Source organism: Mobula birostris, chromosome 3, assembly GCF_030028105.1.
Source record: "Mobula birostris isolate sMobBir1 chromosome 3, sMobBir1.hap1, whole genome shotgun sequence".
NCBI lineage: Eukaryota > Metazoa > Chordata > Chondrichthyes > Myliobatiformes > Myliobatidae > Mobula > Mobula birostris.
In genome coordinates this window covers 64,305,057-64,328,837 of record NC_092372.1, presented here as the reverse complement: position 1 = coordinate 64,328,837, position 23,781 = coordinate 64,305,057, and the positions used below count along the sequence as shown (strand labels likewise).

Sequence of the window (23,781 nt, the reverse complement as noted above, 5' to 3'; positions counted from 1 at the left end):
TGAAATTCTCTTAATGTTATACCTGCGCCAAAAGAGCTCTGAATTTCAATGCTAGTTTGGTGTTCTGCATGCATAACCCAAAGCAGACATCTTTGAAAATGTGACTGGATCCTCTGGAGCCAAATGTAAAATTCGGTCATAATGACTGTTCTACTGTTAATGCTCCGCCTTGTTGTAACAAGACGAGAAAATTTGCAGATGCTGGAAATCCAAACAACACACGAAAATGCTGGAAGAACTCAGCAGGCCAGGTAGCATCTATGGAAAAGAATAAATAATCGATGTATCCGGCCGAGACACTTCATCTGGACTGGAAAAAATGATCAGAAGTTTCAGCCTGCTGAGTTCCTCCAGCATTTTGTGTGTGTTACTTGGATTTCCAGCATCTGCAGATTTACTTGTCAAAGAATCTAATTTGACTGGTACATAGGTAATTCACACCAGTCTTTTAATATCCATAGCGAATTTATTTCCTAATCACTTTTCTATTGCTAATCATTAACATTCTATTTCCCCTTGTTTTGATCTCAGAGGGGTTAGTTCCATTCTGTCTATAATACCTGTACAGTACCCACCATAATTTTAAATAGATTTACCAGAATGCATGTAAGCGTCCTCCGTTCCAAGGAGAACATCCTCAGCTTCTCTAGTCTATCCACATAACTAAAGACCCCAGCTCTGGAATCATTTTGCTAAATCTCTTCTGCAACCTCTCTAAAGAATCCAAATGTTTCCTAAAAAATGCAAACACCAAGATAAGAACACAATATTCCAGTTGTGGCCAAACCGTTGTTTTATTGAGGCTCTTTGTGATTTCCTTGTCCATGCACCTGTCAGTTGATTTGTCTCCATGCTCTGTTTTACACTCTTTTTGGTCAAATAAGGATGACTGACTTCTATTTCTTTATCCTTCTCTCTCATGGAAATGTATCTATACTGTTAATAAAACATTGTAAATTCATCATGTTAATTAACCCACGCCAAACTGTGACCCTTCCTCAATTGACTACTTTAACTTTAGATGAGCCCTATACCCATTTATTACAATGCTCCTCCACTGATATTTCTATCTATGACCTGGCTCATTCCCCAGAATTCAGTTCAGTACTGCTATCTTCCTTAATGGACCAGAAACCAACTAATCAAGAAAGTTCTCTTTAATATAGATCAGAAAGTGAGGCACTGAGGATCTTAGCTACAAATCATAGTCTGAGAGTTTATGAACATATTCTTAATGAAGAAAGAGGAAAACCACTTTCCTTAAATTCACTTCAGATCACAATGACCGATTCCTGTCTCCTGATCAAATATTCCCTGAGATAGTAAGTGATTATTATTTTAGTTTTCCAAGTTATTTTAAAGCAAGCTACAATAAAATTTTCAGATCTTTGGGAAAAGAACCAATTTTTTCAGATGTTTCCCACCACCATAACATAGACGTTAAAAATAAGTGGTCAGTAAGAACGGAGAAATAGATCAGTGAGAATGTGAAAGTAAGGGAAAGAGAGATGTAGAGTCATGGTATATCTATATATCTATCTATATATAAATATATGTCATGCTACATTTTAGAAATACCTTTTTTTGCTGGCTTGTTGTATTTGAAAATAACGATTGTACAGTATATGGAGATAAATTCATTAAATAATATTTTTCAACCCCTGAGGGGGAGAGTAAAATATTTTTTATGCATTTTAAATCAAAATACTTGCTTTGTTATCTAGGGGCAAAATTCTGAGAAACTTCTTTTGAAATTGCATTACCAGAGTTCTACATCCATTACTCACTTCCACATTGGAGGATCGCAAGACCACTCACTGCCTTGTGAGCATCAAATCTCAGGCTTGAAGCACAGTATAAAACTAGACAGTAGCAATTGTTGCTCAGAGTCTAGTTCTCAACCTACAAATGGAAAGGTGTAACCAATTAATTAATTACGTGAACATCTGGAATGCATTACTTTAAAAGATAGAAAAGCAATGCAATAAATTTATTGGCTTAATATCTGGCGCATAAAATGTTGATGCCCTAACTAGTAAAATCTATGGGCAGGACAAAATGGTGACTAGAAACCCTACCTTTAAGTGATAAGGAGAGACAGCTACATTTCTCCAAGCTTCATTAAACACTGCTACCAGCAGATCTCTCTTTACCACTCATGCCTTATTTGAGTGTAAGCAGATGTGTAATCCAAACTTGTCTGTCACCTATGCCTCTCTGTGTCCATTTCAGGTGGACTGCTAAATGTTAATTTGATTTGGCCATTTGAATCAGCTGGTATCCCATATAGGTTGCAAATCCAAAACAGCTTCCCAGCTTTTTCTTTGGAAATTAAAATCTCCTAAATGAGTAACATATTAATAACTCCCTATTAATCGTGAGACACCTTATTTAATGTTTTGTCTTGCAAATGTCTTTTAACATGCAGACATGTGAACATAACTGTAAAAGAATTAAAATGAATAATATGTTCCTGTATTTTGCATGAAGATTATGCTAAATAAGCAAATTCTTAAATAATTGCATAAAAATAAAGAATAGATTTTCCATGGATGGTGGGGGAAACTTAGTGAATTACAACCTCAGCGTAAACCTTATGTATACTGTTGTTTATGTCATGTTTTCAGCATTCTTGCCATTTTTCTACAAGAGTGATTGATGAACAGGAAATAACACCTTGGAAATTCTAACTGCTTAATGTACACAAAAATCTCCTCCTTCATAATGGAAGTTCACCCACAATGTTGGGAATATTGAGGCTTCATTGAATTCTGGTCAGGATTAATGATGCAAGCATCATTTTCACAAGCAATAGGGTATATGGATTTAAAATCATGCTACGTAAGTTACTTTTTTTTCCTCTTCGCACCATGTGGCGTATTGGACAGCCATTACCGTTTCTTTAGCATTTGTCTGCTTTTTTATGAGGCCGAGTTGATAGCTTGATGCTCAACATAGCACAGAAGAAAAGCGTACAAAGAGCCAGCTGGATTTGAACCCGGGACCACTTGCTTTGATGTCCAGAGTGGATGCCACTAAACCACAGCCGGCTATATGCTACATATCTGTAAAAACTTAATATTTCCTTCTCACTGATATTACAAATTATGTTAAAAAAGAAAAGTTATTTGAGACACATATACAGTCCATATTAGTGAGCCCAAAAAAGTCCAATTTATTTAAAGGTTTGCATTACTGGAGCAGAGACGGGTTATTAAATTTCTTTTGATCAGACCAATACCAGAAGTAATTACGTAGTAATGTTGTACTTTTCATTCATTATTGCTTAGTGAGCATGCAATCTATAACATCCTTAATTGGAGCAATGCAGCCAATCTGCATTCATTATTAGTTAAGATAGCAGGCTGTGATATGTTCTTTGGCATTTATAGTTCATATAGGGAAATATCTGCCATGTTTGTAAGGATTAGGCTAAGTAACTTTTCCAAAGCTGTGAACTAAGAAGCTCAACTTCTCAAATAAGAACCTCTACTTCAAAATGGAAAAATCCCAAAGGGAAAATTTATGAATAATAAATGAGGTATGCTAACTGTCCACTTTCTACTGCACATAGTTTTAATTCCGCATAATTAAAGTTCAATTTATTTCTAGTTGCATGCATTATAAATAAACATTAGAATAACATAATCTTTCATAGGTCTGTGTCCAAAGTTTTAATTGTTTTCACTTAACCTAACACCATTGTGGTCTAAAATCCAGAAGAATGAGAGAACCACGTACTCTAACTACATCTTCAGCGGCTTCAATCCTTTTTCTAAATCTGATACTCTGATTGGATGAGGGGCAGGTAGAATTTAATTCAATGCCTTTGGAATTAAAACTTCTGAAATTCTTTTAATGCTTTCCCTGCACCGAAAGAACACTGAATTTTAATGTTGGTTGGGTGTTCTGGATGCATTCCTAACGCACACTTCTTGAAAAATATGACTCTGGATCCTATTATCAGAGCCAAATGGAAAATTGAGCCATAATGGCTGTTCTACTGTTAATGCTCCACCTTGTTTTAACAAGCACCGAGTAGCCGTATGAGTCATCTGAATCTAGGCACACAAAAAAGATTGGGGAAATTTGCAAATTTACTGCAAAGACCATTTGGAATCCTGTTGTGCAAAGCAAATTAAATCTGGGATTGAGGATTCTCGCACTCCAAGCAACCATATGGAGGAGATTGCAGGGATTTTAACAGAAACATTCAATTCTCCTCCGTCCATTGAAGAGGTTCCATATGACTGGAGGACAGCCAGTGGGCTCTGTACCTCTCTCCAGAGCAGCAGGGAAAAGGCAGGTATTTACAAGCTGATAAGGAAACATAATGGAAAAAATTTTGATGGTCTTACTTTGCACTTGAACAAGCTGGATTTGATCAAGGGTAGTCAGCATCATTTTATTAACGGGAGATCCTGTCCACTAATGTTAGTGAACTTTATTTTTTTGAAGAGTTGACCAAGAGTGTCAATGAAGGTAGTGCAGTAATGTAGTCTAAATTGATTTCAGTGTGCCCTTCGATAAGGTTCTACATGGGAGATTGGTTTAAATGGTAAGGTAGGAGGCTGGCGAATTGTAGTCATTCCAGTATTTTAAAATGACTCTAGGAGAAAATTATTTTGTTACTTAAATTGAGATCCTCTAATTTTTAAACTTTTTTTTCACAATCTTGACTTTATGGAAGAAAATCTATCAAACACAGCTTTGGGTTCATTTTTCTTTATTGTATCCCTCAAGGTTCTGCATTGTTAAAGTTGGTTCAGAAGATAAAATGGATCTCAGAGGTGTTAATGTGTTTACTGAGGCAATATTTTCTGTGCATTGTATGATGCCATTGTTGGGTTAGTCACAAAATCTTTCTGTGACCTTGGTACCGGTATCATCATGCAAATCCCCAAATCACATGCGTCATATTCAACATTAAAACCAAAATGATAGCACAAAACAAATGTGGAAGAAATACAATAAAGTAAACATTAAAGTTGTGTTATAAGATTTTTTTGAGAAACCTAGCTTTTGTGTTTCTTTAAACATAAAGCATCTTGCACGATATAGAAACATTTTTTTTTACAATTTAAAGTTTTGCACTGAAACCAATGTAAATTGTGTACTAGACACAGGAAATTAAAAATCACTAGATACTACTTTCAACCATCAACACTTTTTATATAACATGTGGTATTACATAAAAAAAATCATAGGAGTGTAACCTAATTGTATAATTCAACCAATAAGTGCTAACATATGAACTCCTTTGATTTTATGTATCTGCAATGCAAAACCTTGTAAACAGTTGTGTGGCTCAAAGCATTTGAAATTATAACCCCAAGCTTTCTCCATCACATGTTATGGAAGCAGATTTCAATCTTGTACGTGGACAGTAACTTGGCTGAATGATGACAGACCCAAAGCAAAAGCCTCCAAGATTTGTTGTCCGTTGATTACAATGAAATAAAAATCCTGCAGGTTCTACAGCAAATGAACGCTCCACTTAGCCAGATTACTGTCCAGGCCATTTATTAAAATGATCTGTCTCCTTTGCCATAACTAATTCTTTGAGTGTCCAATAACTTGATCCATTTGTGCCTTCACTGACTTTGCAACTGAATTTTTTTTAAGTAATTGACACATAGGTTGTATGGATTTTGCAAGTCTTCTCTGAATGAAACATGACAAAGTAAAAGCTTATTGTTAAAAACATACCAAAGTACATAGATTAGCAATTACCGGTTGTATTTGGCATCATCATCCGTTAGAAATTCCACATGCCTTAAAATGCATCAATGATTATTTTGTGGCATCATTCCTTATCTCTTTAATAACAGGTTCTCTGTTTAAATATGTAGCCCAGTACACTAAATTGAAAGTTCCAAATAAAACTGGAAACATTATCCTGGACATTCTATCAATTTTGCTTACGCTGTTAAATGTTTTCTTGGCCTCTTGTGGTTTGGTCTCTGGTTTGGCCTCTTTTGGCTCTGCAGTTGCACTCTTTGCAATCGTTGGCAATACTGAGTCCTTAGTGATATTAGGTGCATAATTGGCAACTGCCACTGCATATGCATTATTTTTCTTCATTACAGAAGCCTTCTTTTTCTTCTGTGAAAATAAGTGAAACCATTCTTTAATTTCTACAATATTTCATGGAAAATCATCAAACCATACAGCATAGAATTTGGTCATTTGGTCAATCTTATCCAAGTCAGTTCTTTCAAAGAGCTAACCCATTAGTAGACAGCAGAGTAGCATAGTGCATATGGTACTGAGAATTTTAAACTTCAGACACATTTAAATCCTATCAAAGCAACTGGGGCTTAAATTTTAATTAATTAAATGCACCTGTGTTTAATAAATAAGTATGAATATCAGTAATGGTGACCACACACCTGTACATTGCTACTTTAAGGCCCATTTAGTTCACTAACGTCCTTCAGGAAAATCTGACTGAAATGTGATTCTTGTCCTCCAGCATTATGTCTAAATCTTAATGGCTTTCCATAATGGACAATGAAACCACTTGGTGCATGGGCAATTAGAGATAGGTAATAAATACTGGACTTGCTGGTAAAAGGATAAAAAGAAAACCCAAAGCATTGTAAACGTTTGTTAGGCGAAAAGAGTGGCCTTCCTGGATCCCCCTGCAATTTTTTATATGGAAATGTCTAAATGTGAATTAAAATACTTTTCATCAAAATGCATTCATAAATTTGGATTAAAATAAATAAATATTTTGAAGAAATATATTATAAATCTCCCAAAGAAATATTTCTAAACTACCAATCTTGTCTCAGACTTTGACACTGTTATTGTGAAATGTTACTGATCTATTAAATTCATATTTAACTGTACACCTACATGCAAGATAGATGACTTTAGCTAAAATGTTGTTAATCTATTTGTATGTTAATACAAATATTTGACAAAGTTTTTGTGATGCATAGGACTGTCAATCAACTGAAATTTCTCTCATCAAGACACCTTGTGTCTTCAGATAGACAATGAAATTTGCACTGTATTATTTGCCTTGCAAAGACCAGCAACTTGGCATTAATTGGGTCAGTAATACAGAGATTTAATTTCAAGGAAGTTGAGAACTGTGTGTGCTACTACTCAAGGCAGAAATACACCTCGTTTTTATGAATATGTAAACATGATTTAATTAAGCAATTTGCTTTAATCTCTACCAAATTTAATTAACAGTGCAAAGTGTAATAAACACTAATTTTGTGTTAACCGATCCACTCTCAAAAAGTAAAACAAAATGTGTTAGCTTCCTGTGAGATATTAGTGGAATCTGAAAGTGATATTACAAAACTATTTGTATTTTTTTAATCTCCTCACTTCACAGATTCCAAATCAAAAATTATATCATCAAACTGACAGACCCTTTAAAGTGGTGAACAGTGTGAAGCAAAATATCTAACAAAATAGAGAAGAAATTCTGCTTAGATTGTCGGCCCTGAAGGATAGTATACTATTAGGCTATGGTTTTACTCAAATCCAAACATTTAGTTTCAATTAGGTTAATATAACTAACATACAGAGGGTGTTACTAATGGAAAAAATACTCTTATTTTAGTGTAGCATTGGCGACTGAAGATAAGTTTCTCCCACTTTGGTGATCTGACTTTGGTGTGAGTCAGCATTTATCTATAGTTTGAAATCTTATAATGCTTTAAGCAATAAGAGAATTAAGAGTCTATATCTAGTCTTGTCTCAGAATTTGTAATTATTAATTACGTTCTATTTGGTCTCCCTTCTCTAAGGTTATTTCATGAATATAATTAATTCCTGAAAAGATGTACTTTACCTCACCAGAAGGTGCAAATATCTATTAAATTACTATTTTGTTTTAGGGGATTTTGTATTCCAAGCTCCATTCTTAAGAAGTATCTCTTTTTGTTCCTAGTAGGAAAATCCAACTGCACAACCAGTTGATAGGTGCTTTGACAATGGAGCAAGCATATCCTCATGCACATATTAGCATGTCCTTATAATCTAATCTAATAATGATCCCTTACAAGATCAGATGACGCTGGTGTGGTTTCCCAAAGTAGCAGACTATTTCTGAACATGTTGGCATGCTGATATGTAAAGTAACTGCTATGAATGGAAAAGTAATGAACTACTGCAAGTAAAAATAGGGTGCAATGCAAAATCTGGGGACCAGTCAACAACAGAGAGAGACGAATGTCTTGTTTTGCACTCAGACATTTTACAGTAATGGGTAAAATTACTTCCGGACACTTTAGCTTAATGTATTTCTAAAGCTGCATCGTCAGTGGGTGAAATGAGAGGAAGGTAATGCATTTCCGCATTCTGAATATTATGGAAACACTGAATTTAAATTTTATTTTTGAAACAGCTCCGTAATTACATTGCCTTTCATGCACAATGATCCTTAGCTTATCATAATTTGGGGGAGGGATAAGAAAAATGTTAGTGTGACTGAAGTTCGAATATGCCTCCTATAACTAGCTAATAGTCCTTGTATCAGATTATGATCATCTCTAAGCAACTGTAAGAAAGTTAGACCAACAATACTTTATAATTGAGCACATGGATTTGATGAGCCATTTACTTTCATCATACAATGAAATTCTTAATTACAATTCATGTTATTTTTAAACATTTAGCATTTTAAAACAGATTAAAGAATATGAAAATTGATCAGAGCATAAAACTGCTGTGAGTGAATTACCACTCCTCGTGATTTCTTTAATGGAACAGAAAATGGGCTGTCAATTGGCATTCATCCAATTAAATAGTAATTTCAAAATTCAGAGGTGCTCAAACATCACTTATTCCCATTGCAAAAGGGGGATTGATCATTCACCACTGGCTGCCCTCTAGAACCTTAATTGTACTTGGGTACATGCACCTACCATAATATAATAAATGGAAGTTAATACAAATTGCTATGGCCTCACAGGTGAAGCTGATCTGGTGCTCACCTTGTTAACACCTATTCAACAGCATTCAATGGAAAATGATATAGAGCCCATATCCTGGCCCTTCTTTTCATCCCTACTATTACAATGCTAAAGGTTATTACATTTCAGTTCCCCATTGACTTACATTAGCAAGTTTAGCATTGTAAACCTGGCACCCTTCTAACCTCTATTGCTTTGTAGTGCATTATGCACTGCATTTACCCATTAAGCCATGGAGGAGAGTATATAATGTAATATATATTACATATTATGTTATTACTTTCCATATTATGATTCCATTAAAGAAGATAAAGGAAATCCTTACCTTATCATTCACAACACTTTTGCCGTCCCAAGCCCAGCCTCGTTTTGTAAAATAATTCACTGTAGCAAATTCTATTAGTGCAGAAAACACAAATGCATAGCAGACTGCAATAAACCAGTCCATGGCGGTTGCATAAGCAACTTTAGGAAGAGAGTTTCGAGCACTGATACTCAGAGTTGTCATTGTAAGCACTGTTGTCACTCCTGGAATAAAACCAAATATCATTAGAGAAGATTCCATTATTTTATACCCATCTGTAGAATATAAAAATCCAGAAAAGCTCTTTTATGCTTATTTTCTTGTCCTAGCAAAAAACAAAGCAAAATTATTGCTAGCAACAAAGCGTACACAATGGTTTTATTAATGTTGCAGATGTGCTCTTTTTCAAGATATTATAATAAACCATACCTCATTATGATTCACATTTGAATTAGCAATCTTCCATAGTCCATTAAATACATGAAGTTTTTTGATGACAAGAAGCTAGAGGTTGCTTCCTCTTGATGCCTGAGGTACAATTCCTGCCATTTTAATAAATCTGAATTGCAATAACCTTTACAAGACTAAATGCTTTATTTAGTCCAAGTTAGTACTAGTGCCATATAGCAGATCAAATGTTTTTTTCTTCTCTTGCAAAGAGCACATTACTTACATACATGAGAAAGATCTCCAGATGCTGGAAATCCAAATCAACACACAAAAAATACTGAAGGAACTCAGCAGGTCAGGGAACATCTGTGGAAAAGAGTAAACAGTCGACGTTTCAGGCCGAGACCCTTCTTCAGGGCATTGTGCACATGCTCTGATCTATCCCAAAGCACTTGGATGACTTACTTTTTAATTAAAAATTGAATGGCTTCTTTTCTGACTGAATGGAAATCAAGATTCAAGATTGCTTAATGTAATTTCCAGTATACAAGTGTAAAGGAGAATGAAATAATTGCTAATCTGGATCCAATGCATCCAAAACACAAAAAGATAAAGAACACAATACAGGTGTCCCCCACTTTCCGAACGTTCGCTTTACGAAACCTCACTGTTACGAAAGACCTACATTGGTTACGTGTTTTTGCTAACAGAAGGTGTTTTCACTGTTACGAAAAAGAGCAGTGCATGATAAAAGGCAGCGCGCGTCCCAAGCAGCCGCTCTCCCCTGGATTTGGAACTGCATTCTTGCCGGCATTGCTGAAACACGTGCCTGTGAGCAGCCGTTTGCAAGATGAATTCTAAGGTATCGGAAAAGCCTGAAACAGCTCGTAAGGGTGTTACACTTAGTGTAAAACTAGACATAATTAAGCGTTTCGATCGTGGTGAACGAAGTAAGGACAAAGTGAGTTTGGCTTGTGGAAGTTGCCGAAGATGATGTTGAAGAGGTTTTGGCATCCCATGACCAAGAACTGATAAATGAAGAGCTGATGCAATTGGAAGAGGAAAAGATAACAATCGAAATCGAATGCAGTAGCGAAAGTGAAGTCGTCTGGGAACTGAACAGGAAGCAACTGCATGAGATTTTCGCTGCAATGATAAAGTACAACTTTAACTTTGAAAGGGTAAGTCCGTTTAGAGCATATTTGCAGGATGGTTTGAGTCCTTACAAAGAACTGAATGATCTAAAAATGCGTGAGGCTAAGCAGTCAAGCAAGCCTTCCACATCAGCCACAGCAGACGACGAACCTCAACCTTCGACATCGAGGCAGGCAGACATAGAAGAAGATGACCTGCCTGCCCTGATGGAAAGAGACGACAAGATGACACGCCAGTGTCCCACCACCCCAACCCCCGGGCCGCAGATACCGATCCGCGGAGAGTGCAGCGGTAGCCGGGAGGCACCCAGTATATCTTTAAGAAAAAAGCCGAAATAAACAAGGTAATTAATTAGGTGCCTCCCGGCACGTAAATGTGGGCTCAGATCAGAGGTGACGCAATCGGCAATCGCCTCTGATCTGGGCTGACATTTACGTGCCGGGTGGAACCTAATTAATTAGCTTGTTTGTTTCGGCTTTTTTCTTAAGGATGTGCTGAGTGTGTCCCGGCTGCCGCTGTACCCCTGCATGCTTCACGGATCGGTAACGGGGCGCTGCCCAGAGGTTGAGGACCACTGCACTACCCCAACCTCCAACGACTTAGCCTAACACACCATCATCAGTGTGCTCGGCGCTGTCCCAATTCCGGTAAGTGATACTACACTGTACATACATTATTTCTACTTTATATCGGCTGTGTATTTTTACATGTTATTTGGTATGATTTGGCAGCTTCATAGCTTAAAGGTTACTGGTGAGAGTGTTTTGCCAAGAGTGCTTGCGTGAGATTTTCGCTACGGAGAACAGTGCAGGCAATCGTTGTAGAGAAGTATTTCTACTTTATATAGGCTGTGTATTTATCATATCGTTCCTGCTTTTACTATATGTTACTGTTATTTTAGGTTTTATGTGTTATTTGGCATGATTTGGTAGGTTATTTCTGGGTCTGCGAACGCGCACAAATTTTTCCCACATAAATAAATGGTAATTGCTTCTTCGCTTTATGACATTCTGGCTTACGAATCGTTTCATAGGAATGCTCTACCTTCGGATGACGGGGGAAACCTGTAATAAAAATACATAACAAATACAAAAGATAGCTTATATACATAGATAGATTGTCTGTCCATAAAGTGACACTAGGCACAGAAGTGCCTGTACATAAGAAGACTATGACAGGAAATGATAGGATATGACAGGTGGAGGGGGTGTGGAGCAGTGGGTTCATGGGGTGGAGGTGTGGATCTGCCTTACTGCTTGGGGAAAGTAACTGTTTCTGAAGTCCACACAACACACATAATTCAAAGAATTCCTATAAGCAATATTTTGATCCAGTGCCTTGTTGAATAATGGACCTAACATTAACACGAAAGCTCCCTCTGAGCTTGTGGTGGAAGCCAAGAAGTGTCTGCATCTGCGAATACAACAATAACCTTCTGACACAGATCTTAAGGAAAGGATGGAGATGTTTTTACCAATAATAGTCTCACTTTATGACAAACAAAAAACATCCCTGGTAATCTGCAACCCTCTTAATCAAAATACAAAAAGACAAAAATTCTGTTGCACAGCTCAGTAAATAAAGTGTCATGCAATTGAAAATAGAGTGACATTTTGTGCACTTCTATGTGTCTTAAAACCCAATATGAAATTCAAACCTACAATTTTTGAAGATTTTCTGTTGGGATAGCACCTTTCTCTTAGCAATGGACTTTCCCAAATAATGTCAATACTGTACAACAGAAAAAAATTATTCTCAGTTTGATCTTGCCATCTCAGTTGTCAGAAAATTTAGTGTTTTCATATACTCACAGGACAACTATCTTTTACAAACCTCAATAATAATAGATATTCAAGGGGTTACATTAAGAGAAGAACTTAAAACAATCTGCATCAATAAAAAGAAAAGAAATCAGGCAAACTAAAGGAGTTTAAGATTGAGAACCCATTTGGGCCTGATTGTCTGTGTCTCAGTCTTAAATGTTGTTGCTACAGAGATAGTGGATGCAGTAGATATAATTACAAAGAAGGCATGCCATTGGCTGTATTTCATTAGGAGTTAGAGATTGGTACAGTATGCTACCAAAGACAAGCAAATTTCTACAAAAGTACAAGGAAAAACATTTTGACTGGCTGCATCAAAGTGTGGCATGGAAGATCCAATGCACAGTATCAAAAAAGGCTGCAGAAGGTGAGAGACTCAACCAGCTCCATCAAGGGCACAAGCCACCCCAACACTGAGAACATCTTCAATAGGCAGTGCCTCAAAAAGGCAACATCCATCATTAAGGACTCTCCATCCAGGACATGCATTTTCCTCTTTTCGACCATCAAGGAGGAAGTACAAGAGCATGAAGACCCACACTCAATGTTATAGAAACAGCTTCTTCCCCTTGTCATCAGATTTCTGTACTGTCCATGAACCCATTAGGTACCACCTCACTATTCCTCTTTCACATTATCTATTTAATAATTTTTATTGTATTGTTACAAGGATTAGTTCTAAATAATAACGATCAGTTAGGCAGAGTGAGGATCTGTATTTACTGACAAGTAGCTTTATTGACTCAGGTTCATAGGCATGTGAATTTATACAACTGAATAATAGTGCATACACCTACTAGGTTTCCTTGACCCTGCCTGAACAGTCAAAGAATGGAAAAGGTAATCTTTGCCAGGTATTTGTCATAGCCCAGATGTGATCTCCACATGTCTGATGTGGGATCCTCCACAACCTTGACACTGCCTGAGCTCCCAAAATCCTCTAGCTTTACACTTTTCCTCATCAGGTCAATCTATGTTTCAATTTTGTTGGTAAGGTCATCTGACTGACTTTTGTCAGATTCTTATTTTCAGGGCTACAAGGCAGTGTTGTTTTATGGCCTTCAACTTCAACTTAGTGCCTAAGATGATCTCTTTTGCTCTATTCAACTGCCTGGTTCAAACCAGGTGAGATTACTTCTGCAAACCTGCCATTTAACACAATAAGCAGCTTCTGAGAATAGTCTCCGGTTTAGCAGATATTCAGCAGAAACTCCTTGTGTCCATGTTCAACTGCTCAGAATAAGAAACAGTTCATCAAACAGTTCACAAAATGGCAACTGCATTGATGGTCTCACATTCCTGTTCACCGATTGTAGTTCTTTTTGGCCAACATCTCCCTCTTTTGAATCCAAAGATATTTATCTTAGGATCCTTATCCTACTCTCATTATGTTGACTGCCCATAGGACTGCCTTGAAGCCCCAGCAGGTGTGCTACGTTTACATTATATTTACTTACTGCATTCACACTTTTACATAGAAACGTCGAAAACCTACAGCACAATACAGGCCCTTTGGCCCACAAAGTTGTGCCGAACATGTCCCTACCTTAGAAACTACTAGGCTTACCTATAGCCCTCTATTTTTCTAAGCTCCATGTACCTATCCAAAAGTCTCTTAAAAGACCTTATCGTATCTGCCCTCACCACCGTTGCTGGCAGCCCATTCCATGCACTCACCACTCTCTGAGTAAAAAACTTAACCCTGACATCTCCTCTGCACCTACTCCCCAGCACCTTAAACCTGGGTCCTCTTGTGGCAACCATTTCAGCCCTGGGAAAAAGCCTCTGACTATCCAAACAATCAATGCCTCTCATCATCTTATACACCTCTATCAGGTCACCCCTCATCCTCTGTCGCTCCAAGGAGAAAAGGCCGAGTTCACTCAACCTATTCTCATCAGGCATGCTCCCCAATCCAGGCAACATCCTTGTAAATCTCCTCTGCACCCTTTCTATGGTTTCCACAGCAACACTTTCAGTACGCTGGATGAACTCAGCAGGTCGGGCAGCACTAGTTAGAAACGATGAGTCCAAGTTTCGGGCCGAAACCCCTCGTCAGGACTGAAGAATGAAAGATAGGGAAGGATTTGAAGAATGCTTGTAGCTTCAGTTGAAAGACCAGTAATCTGAAAGACAAAGGGGTGGGGGAGGGGAAGCATTGACATCATAGCCCTGAAAACAATGGGTAGGAGAAGAAGGAGGTGGAACCATGAGGGAGCTGGGGGAGGGGTAGAGTGAAATAGGGATAGAGGAAGGGAGGGGCAGGGACTTACCGGAAGTTGGAGAATTCTATGTTCATACTAAGGGGCTGGAGACTACCTAGACGGTATATGAGGTGTTGCTCCTCCGACCTGAGTTTAGCCTCATCATGGCAGTAGAGGAGGCCATGTATGGACATATCTGAATGGGAATGGGAAGCAGAGTTAAAGTGGGTGGCTACCGGGAGATCCTGTCTGTTGTGGCGGACGGAGTGGAGGTGCTTAACGAAGCAGTCCCCCAATCTGCGTCGGGTCTCACTGATATAGAGAAGGCCGCACTGGGAGCACCGGATACAATAGATGACCCCAACAGACTCAGAAGTGAAGTGTTGCCTCACCTGGAAGGACTGCTTGGGGCCCTGAACGGTTGCAAGAGATGAGGTGTAGGGACAGGTGTAGCACTTACGCTTACAGGGATAAGTGCCGGGTGGGAGATCAGTGGGGAGGGACGTGTGGACCAGGGAGTCGCGGAGGGAACGATCCCTGTGGAAAGTGGAGAGGGGTGGAGAGGGAAAGATGTGCTTAGTGGTGGGGTCCTGTTGAAGGTGGCGGAAGTTGCGGAGGATAATGTGCTGGATCCAGAGTCTGGTGGGGTGGTAGGTGAGGACAAGGGGAACTCTGTCCCTGTTGTGGTTGCGGAAGGATAGGGTGAGGGCCTCAGTGCGGGAAATGGAGGAGATGCAGGTGAGGGCATCATTGATGATGGTAGAAGGGAAACCATGATTCTTAAAGAAAGAGGACATTTGAGATGTCCTGGAATGGAAGGCCTCAACCTCGGAGCATATGTGGCGGAGACGGAGGAACTGGGAATAGGGAATGGCATTCTTGCATGTGGTGGGGTGGGAAGAGGTATAGTCGAGGTAGTTATGAGAGTCAGTGGGTTTGTAGAAGATGTCAGTGGACAGTCTGTCTCCAGAGATGGAGACTGAGTCATCGAGAAAGGGGGAGAGAAGTGTCCGAGATAGACCAAGTGAATTTGAGGTCTGGGTGGAAGTTTGGAGTAAAGTCGATGAAATTGACGAGCTCAGCATGGGTGCAGGAAGCAGCACCAATGTAGTCGTCAATGTGCAGAAGGAAAAGTTGGGGAGCAGTACCAGAATAGATTTGGAGCACAGACTATTCCACATAACCAACGAAGAGGCAGGCATAGCTGGGTCTCATGTGAGTTCCCTTGTTGGAGGTCATATACCGTCTAGGTAGTCTCCAGCCCCTTGGTATGAACATTGAATTCTCCAACTTCCGGTAATTCCCTCCCCCTCCCTTCCTCTACCCCTATTTCACTCTACCCCCTCCCCCAGCTCCCTCATGGTTCCGCCTCCTTCTTCTACTACCCATTGTTTTCAGGGCTATGACGTCAATGCTTCCCCTCCCCTACCCCTTTGTCTTTCAAATTACTGGTCTTTCAACTGAAGCTACAAGTATTCTTCAAATTTTTCCCTATCTTTCATTCTTCAGTCCTGACGAAGGGTTCCGGCCTGAAACGTCCACTCATCATTTTTAAATGATGCTGTCCGACCTGCTGAGTTCATCCAGCGTACTGAAAGTGGTGCTTTGATCACAGCATCTGCAGATTATTTTGTGATTACTATGGTTTCCACATCCTTCCTGTAGTGAGGCGACCAGAACTGAGCACAGATTTATACTATCTCTTCTGTTATTATGAGGTTCAAAGTAAATTTGTTATTAAGGTACATGTAAGGTCACCATATACAACCCTGAGATTCAGTCTTGCAGACATACTCAATAAATCCATAGAATAATAACCTTAACAGGATCAATGAAAGACCACATGGGCTTTTAACCAGTGTGCAAAAGACAAAAAACTGTGTAAATACAAATAAATAAGCAATAAATATCAAGAACATGAGATGAAGAGTCTTTGAAGGTGAGTCCATAGGTTGTGGGAACATTTCAATGATGGGGCAAGTGAAGTCGAGTAAAGTTATCCCGTGGTTGAAGAACATGATGGTTGAGAGATAATAACTGGTGAAGTGAGTCCTGAGACTCCTGTACCTTCTTCCTGATGGCAGCAGCAAGAAAAGAGCATGTCCTTAGACGCAGGGCTTTTGAAGATGGATGCTGCTTTCCTGCGACAGCTTTTCTTGTAGATGTACAGAATGGTGGGGAGGGCTTTACCCATGATGGACTGGGCCATATCCATTTCTTTTGTAGGATTTTCTGTCAAAGGGCATTGGTGTTTCCATACCAGGCTGAGGTGCAACCAGTCAATATACTTTCCACTACACATCTATAGAAGTGTGTCAAAGTTTTAGATGTCATGCATAAACTTCGCAACTCCTAAGGAAGTAGAGATGCTGTTGTGCTTACGTGCTGGGCCCAGGACCGATCCTCCAAAATAAGAACACTGAGGAATTTAAAGTTGCTGACCCTCTCAACCTTTGATCCTCCATAAACCCTGCTCATGGACCTCTAGTTTCCTTCTCCTGAAGTTAATAATCAGCTCCTTGGTTTTTCTGACATTTGTAAGAGGTTGTTGTGGCACCACTGAGCCTGATTTTCAAACTCCCTCCTATATGCTGATTCATCACCACCTTTAATTCAGCCTACAATGCTGGTATATCAGCAAAATTGCCACACAGTCATAGGTGTAAAGCAGGTAGAGCAATGGGCTAAGCATATAGACTTGTGGTGTACCTGTGCTCATGGAGATTGAGGAGGAGATGTTGCCAATCCAAACCTACTGGGGTCTGCATGTGAGGAAATCAAGGATGCAATTGTTTGAGGAGGTATTGAGGCCAAAATCCTGAAACTTATTGATTAGCTTGATAGTGTTGAATGCTGAGTTGTAGTCGATAAGGAACATCCTGATGTATGCATCTTTGCTGTCCAGATGTTCCAGGGTACAGTGAAGAGCTAATGAGATGGCATCTGCTGTGGACCTGTTGTTCCAGTTGGAAAACTGGAGCAGAACCAAGTCACTTATCAGGCAGGAATTGATATGTTTCATCACCAATCTCTCAAAACACTTCACCACCGTCGATGTAAGTGCTACTGGACGATAGTCATTGAGGCAAGTCACCCCATTCTTCTTTGGCACCGTTATAATTGGAGACTGCTTGAAGCAGGTGGGTACCTCAACTGCCGAAGCAAGAGGTTAAGGATCTCAGGGAACACTCCAGTCAGCTTATCAGCACAGATCTTTAGTACTTGGTCAGGTACTCCATCTGGGCCGGATGCTTTTCATGGGTTCACCCTCCTGAAGGCTGCTCGCACGTCAGCCTCAGGTACTGAATTCACAAGATCATCTGAGGCTGTGGGAGTTCATGATGGTTCCCTACAATTTTTGCACAATTTCAGCCTTCCACCTTCTAAGTTGATATACATTAAACATTACAATTATCAACGCACATAATATCTTACCCATGGATGTATCTGAACATTTGACCCCCAATTCCAAAACTTACTCCAATTATCTGAGTAACTCAATACTTCATTTGCCTTATCAGTGTGTGTTTAGCTCCTTGATGGATTATCTCCCTTGCTTCTTCCACAACTCGTGTCCAGTCTACAGTCAAGTGAGAAATTTGTGGCAACTTGGAAACAACACAGTCCCACAAATATTGATCCTTATTACTACACTGGCTTGTGAGGTTTGTTACCATTTCTATTGCTGGCTGAGGCGAAGTTCATTCTCCAAAAGCCAGATCTAAAGTCACATTTCCAATGGCAACATTATAACATTCCAAAGGACATTTCCATCCCTTGGTATAACTTGTGGCTGATGTTTTTATACGTTTGTCCCACCAATGCATGTGGCAAGAAGAAATGATTATTCACAGGCAAAATATAGAATGAACAATTTTCATAAGTACTGAAACCAGAATTCACAAGTTTCTGTCTTGTCATTTCTTCTGGGCAAGACAAGTGGTCTCCCCCTTGATGGCATCTTGATAAATCTATCCCTTTCCCAGTATCATTCATAATAATAGCATGTATTGGTGGATTACTTAAGGATATACTTTATACTTTATTGTCGCCAAACAATTGGTACTAGAATGTACAATCATCACCGCGATATTTGATTCTGCGCTTCACACTCCCTGGATTACAAATATTAAATATTAAAGATATTTAAAATAGTTTAAATTAGTAAATATTAAAAATTTATATTATAAATCATAAATAGAAAATAGAACAATGGGAGGTAAGGTAGTGGGAAAAAAAACTGAGAGGCAGGTCCGGATATTTGGAGGGTACGGCCCAGATCTGGGTCAGGATCCGTTCAGCAGTCTTATCACAGTTGGAAAGAAGCTGTTCCCAAATCTGGCCGTATCAGTCTTCAAGCTCCTGAACCTTCTCCTGGAGGGAAGAGGGACGAAAGGTCTGTTGGCTGGGTGGTTCGTGTCCCTGATTATCCTGGCAGCACTGCTCCAACAGCGTATGGTGTAAAGTGAGTCCAAGGACGGAAGATTGGTTTGTGTGATGTGCTGCACCGTGTTCACAATCTTCTGCAGCTTCTTTCGGTCTGGAACAGGACAACTTCCATACCAGGTTGTGATGCACCCTAGAAGAATGCTTTCTATGGTGCATCTATAAAAATTAGTGGGGATTTTAGGGGACAGGCCAAATTTCTTTAGTTTTCTCAGGAAGTAAAGGTGCTGGTGGGCCTTCTTGGCAGTGAACTCTGCTTGGTTGGACCAAGTCAGGTCATTTGTGATATTGACCCCAAGGAACTTAAAGCTTTTGACCTGTTCCACTTGCGCACCACTGATGTAAATTGGGTCATGCGGTCCGCTACTCCTTCCGAAGTCAACAACCAATTCCTTCGTCTTGCTGACGTTGAGGGATAGGTTATTGTCTTCGCACCAAAGCACCAGGTTCTTAATTTCCTCTCTATACTCAAACTCATCATTACCCGAGATACGGCCTACAATTGTGGTTCTGCAAACTTATATATCGATGGAAACTTGGCTACACAATTATGGGTGTACAGTGAGTACAGCAGGGGTCTGAGTACACAGCCTTGTGGGACACTGGTGCTCAGAGTGATTGCAGATGAGAGCTTGTCCCCTATTTTTACAGCCTGGGTCCTGTCTGTGAGGAAGTTGAAGACCCCGCTGCAGATCTGAGTGCTAAGGCCCAGGTTCCGGAGCTTAGGAATCAGTTTATCCAAGTCTTCTCAGGATATTTGACTGCATCATAAACTTGTTCACTCTACTTCCCTGCTATACAATGTCCTCCTGTGTACAGTTATATAATGCTCAAAGCGTCCTTTGGAAAACACTTGGTTATAACTGCTCCAATAGATATATCTCATGCAAATCACTGTCTCACTCATGTCCACATGAGAGTGATCCCACAGAATTGTAATCTTCTTGCAGTCATTACTACCTGAAGGCTATTCAATAATTAGACCTAACAGATGACTAATTACTATACCCTCAGGGATACTTGATAATGTCACCTTTAGAATTTTATATAAGAACTGTACATTTGTACCCTATGGGATACTTAACATTTTGTTCATGCACGTCAGACCATCCACCTCGGTATAATACAAATTTGAATTTCTATTCCACCTTTGTTCGCCTTGCGTTACCCAAATCCATTGAGAAGACTTGTTTTTGATCATCAGGTGTTCTCCTAGTAACGACATCACTGTTGACATGTTTGCCCACTGTAAAGGCTCTGGAGCAAGGCCAACCATGGCCCCAGTCATAGTTAATTTCATTGCAAGAAAATATATTTTTTTTCCTTCATCTCAGATTAAATGATATCTTGTGCTTAAACGTTTATATTCTTCTTTCGCACTTCCAGAGCACTTTCAGCTCCCTGATAACCCACACGTCGTGCACCAGTGGGTCATTTGGTTTCAATCCTCTCTGGAACCACAAATTTCACATACATAAAACCGTTCAGTCTTTAGAAAACACTCCCTTGTGCTCTTCGTATATTTCTGACCCTGCTTCTTCTATCTGTTATCATAATTTAGTGTTTTTTTTTACTCTTCCCTTCTTAAATCCATAACCATAACCCATTATTCCTTCTGTCTTCCAGTTTTCCCAATCTGCAACTGCCATGTCCATTTGCAACAACTTGTTTCGCAGACTCATTAGCTTCCTTATTCCCCTTCAGGATAATTTTGAGTGAGCTTTCACCTTTATAACTCTGTGTTACTTTACCCTTACGTATATCTCACAGTTGTTTCTACTCTCACCGTTTGTGTCTTTGTTCTTGGGTACTGCTTTATCTGATTTCCTTCCACCTCCCCACTTTTAGTTTTGATACAAATGGTCCATTGGGATCATTTGCCATCATATACTGACACCCATGTGGTTCTCCGGTACAATGAAGATTATCTGTAAGGAAGGTAGAAATTTTAATACCCTTTACAACTCCATCTCAACCCTGCAGTGTCAGGGCTGACAAATCAAATCATTTTAATTTGATAAATATGTGCTTTAAGGTGGTGAGCAAATTAATACTGAATTGATTTTTAGAACAGTCCAATGTTTAAATTGAACTTTCATTTGTAATTTACATGACAAACACTATGATTGTATGAAAACCATTTTTTCAAAGAAATTCAAACTAAAAATCAGTATGTCTGAAGTGTTGAGCAACATCTTTATATTCTGTAAAAAGAAGGCAGTCTTGTTTGTAGAAACTTTTAGGATTGCTCTCTAAATATACCAATTTTCTAAAATGTTTATCTCAAAGTCTCAGTTTAACTTTCCACTAATGAGCAATTTCACTTAATGACAATTTCTTTCTGTAATGTGGGCATCTCAAATTTGGAATAGAGGTGCACAGATTTCCATCACCTTAACCTGGATTCCACATGGCCAGTGTGAAATCCAGGTCTCTCTCTAAAACCAATTCCATGGAAATGCAAACCAAACAGATAAGACAAAACAGAAATACCTATATGGACTTTTTTTTTCCTTCAGAATCTTCACTAGTAAATGCAAAACTGTGAATAAAGTTAATTTCCACCGTAAAAAAATTCACACATTTTTCAAACAACAAGGAATTTAAAATAAAACAGCTGAGTGGAGGTCCCCAACACATTCACACAACCTTTTAAAAAAGGTACAATCTCTTAAGTCAAGAGCTTCTGCAAAGTCACTTTAGAGTAGTTCTGCCAGGCCTGGCTCCTTCATCAATACACTGAGATATTAGTTAGTGGACCAGCAATAAAATGATACTATGAAACTGAATCCAGTAAATCCATTTGTTGTGAGTAAATGCCAAAAATGTTAATTCGTTGGAAAACTCAGCTGGTTCACAAATGCCGTTTAGAAGATCAAACCTGCTGCCACTACCTGTGCACAAACTCTGTTTCATCCTATGTTTTGTTGTCTACTCTTAGTTACAGTTGTGGTGTCCCAGTCAATCAGCTACTTGTAAGCGATCATAACAAGAAATGGAATGGTGGGGCACGACTGAGGGGACTTGATATTCTTCTGCCCTTATGTGACTTCAGAATATACAAGGAAACACTCTATAACTTGAATTCAGGCGATGAATTAGGAAATAGTACTGAGAAAAGCAAAGGGCATACAGTATATGATTCTTTGAGAAGGTAACCTGGTTGTTTCTAGTAGCAATGGTTTGGCAGTCATCCAGCCAGAAGGAAATTACTGCAGGCCTGCTTCAATACGGTAGGCAGGTATAGATATTGATGTTTTCAATTATAAAGATGTTGGGTACAACAGTAGCATAGCAGGTATCTTGAAGCTATGACACTCAGGGCATTCTGGAGTTTGGAGTTCAATTCTGACACCATCTGTGAGAAGTCTGCACATCCTCCCCGTGGAATATATGTGTTTTCTCTAGTTGCTCTGGATTCCTCTCACAGTCCAAAGATGAACCAACTCTCTTGGAGGCGGAGTTAAGTTGCACTAAGTGGCGACTCCTTTGCTGAATCTTCAGAAACAGCTCTACTTCCATCTTTAATATCTTTATTTTTCCCTTTCAGGGTTCTTTTGAAGACCCTGACCTGGAGTTACATGTAGACTTCGGTTCTTTGCAGGAATGCAACCCGTTCTCAGGGTTTCAGGACCAGCTGTTGTTCAGCACGCCAAGGGTTCAGCCTGAGAGGTGGCCTAGTGTCTGGAAGCCTAAGATCTCAGGGCTCTGGAGACAGGTGGATCGAGGGTCAGTGTCATGGCAGGAGATATGTATGTCATCGGGGAGGCCGGAAAATCTTTCGCTGTGGGCCCGAGACTCAAGATCTTTACGATCCTCAGGCAAAGAGCTCGTAAAAAGTGACGTAACAGACTTTTTAACATCGTAAGCCAGCAGATGGTTGTAATGTCTACCGCTCGCTGTGAAAATGGGAGACACCTCCCTCTCCCTTACTAGGGAGAGAGAGAACCTGTGGTTTATCAAATGGCAGATAAAATGCGATAGCCTTTGGGGTAACTGCAAGGTCTGTGTCTTTGCTATTGCTTAGCTCGTGTTTGTGCACATTAGCGGGTGCGCTTCTTTCGCCGTGGGGGTAGGGGGTTATCATTGCCTTGCTGCTGCGGGAGGAGCTGGGGGGGACTTCGGGGTTCTCACATTTAACTGTCGTTCATTCTTTGGGGTACTTCCCTGTTTTCATGGATGTTTTGTGAAGAAAAGTCATTTCAGGATGTCCTTTGAGGTAGCCTAATTGGTCATTGTGAATTGTCCTGTGGTTAGATTAGGGTTAATCAGGGTTATTGTGGTTTTCATGGCTTGAAGGGATGGAAGAACCTACTCCATATGGTACAAAAATAAACTACACAAAATATTTCAAATGTGGTCTGACCAATGCCCTATAAAGCTTCAGCGATGCATCTTTGCATTTATATTCTAGTTCTTTTGAAATGAATGCTAACATTGCATCTGCCTTCCTTCCAACCAGCAAGTTAACGTTGATGGAACCCTGCACTAGTGCTCTCAGGTCCCCTTGCACCTCTCAT

General features: G+C 39.4%; 1 protein-coding gene across 1 annotated transcript in view; it reads right to left on the bottom strand.

The window, feature by feature from the left end:
* Positions 1–5,793: 5,793 nt before the first annotated feature.
* The window catches only part of LOC140194609 (gamma-aminobutyric acid receptor subunit alpha-2-like), a 209,132-nt gene continuing 191,144 nt past the window's right edge, over positions 5,794–23,781 (bottom strand). Inside the window, exons 9-10 of the mRNA XM_072251847.1 lie at positions 9,265–9,467; positions 5,794–6,105 (exon numbers count right to left, since the gene is read on the bottom strand). Of these exons, the coding sequence (XP_072107948.1) occupies positions 5,794–6,105; positions 9,265–9,467 (515 nt within the window). The remainder of the gene's footprint in view (positions 6,106–9,264; positions 9,468–23,781) is intronic.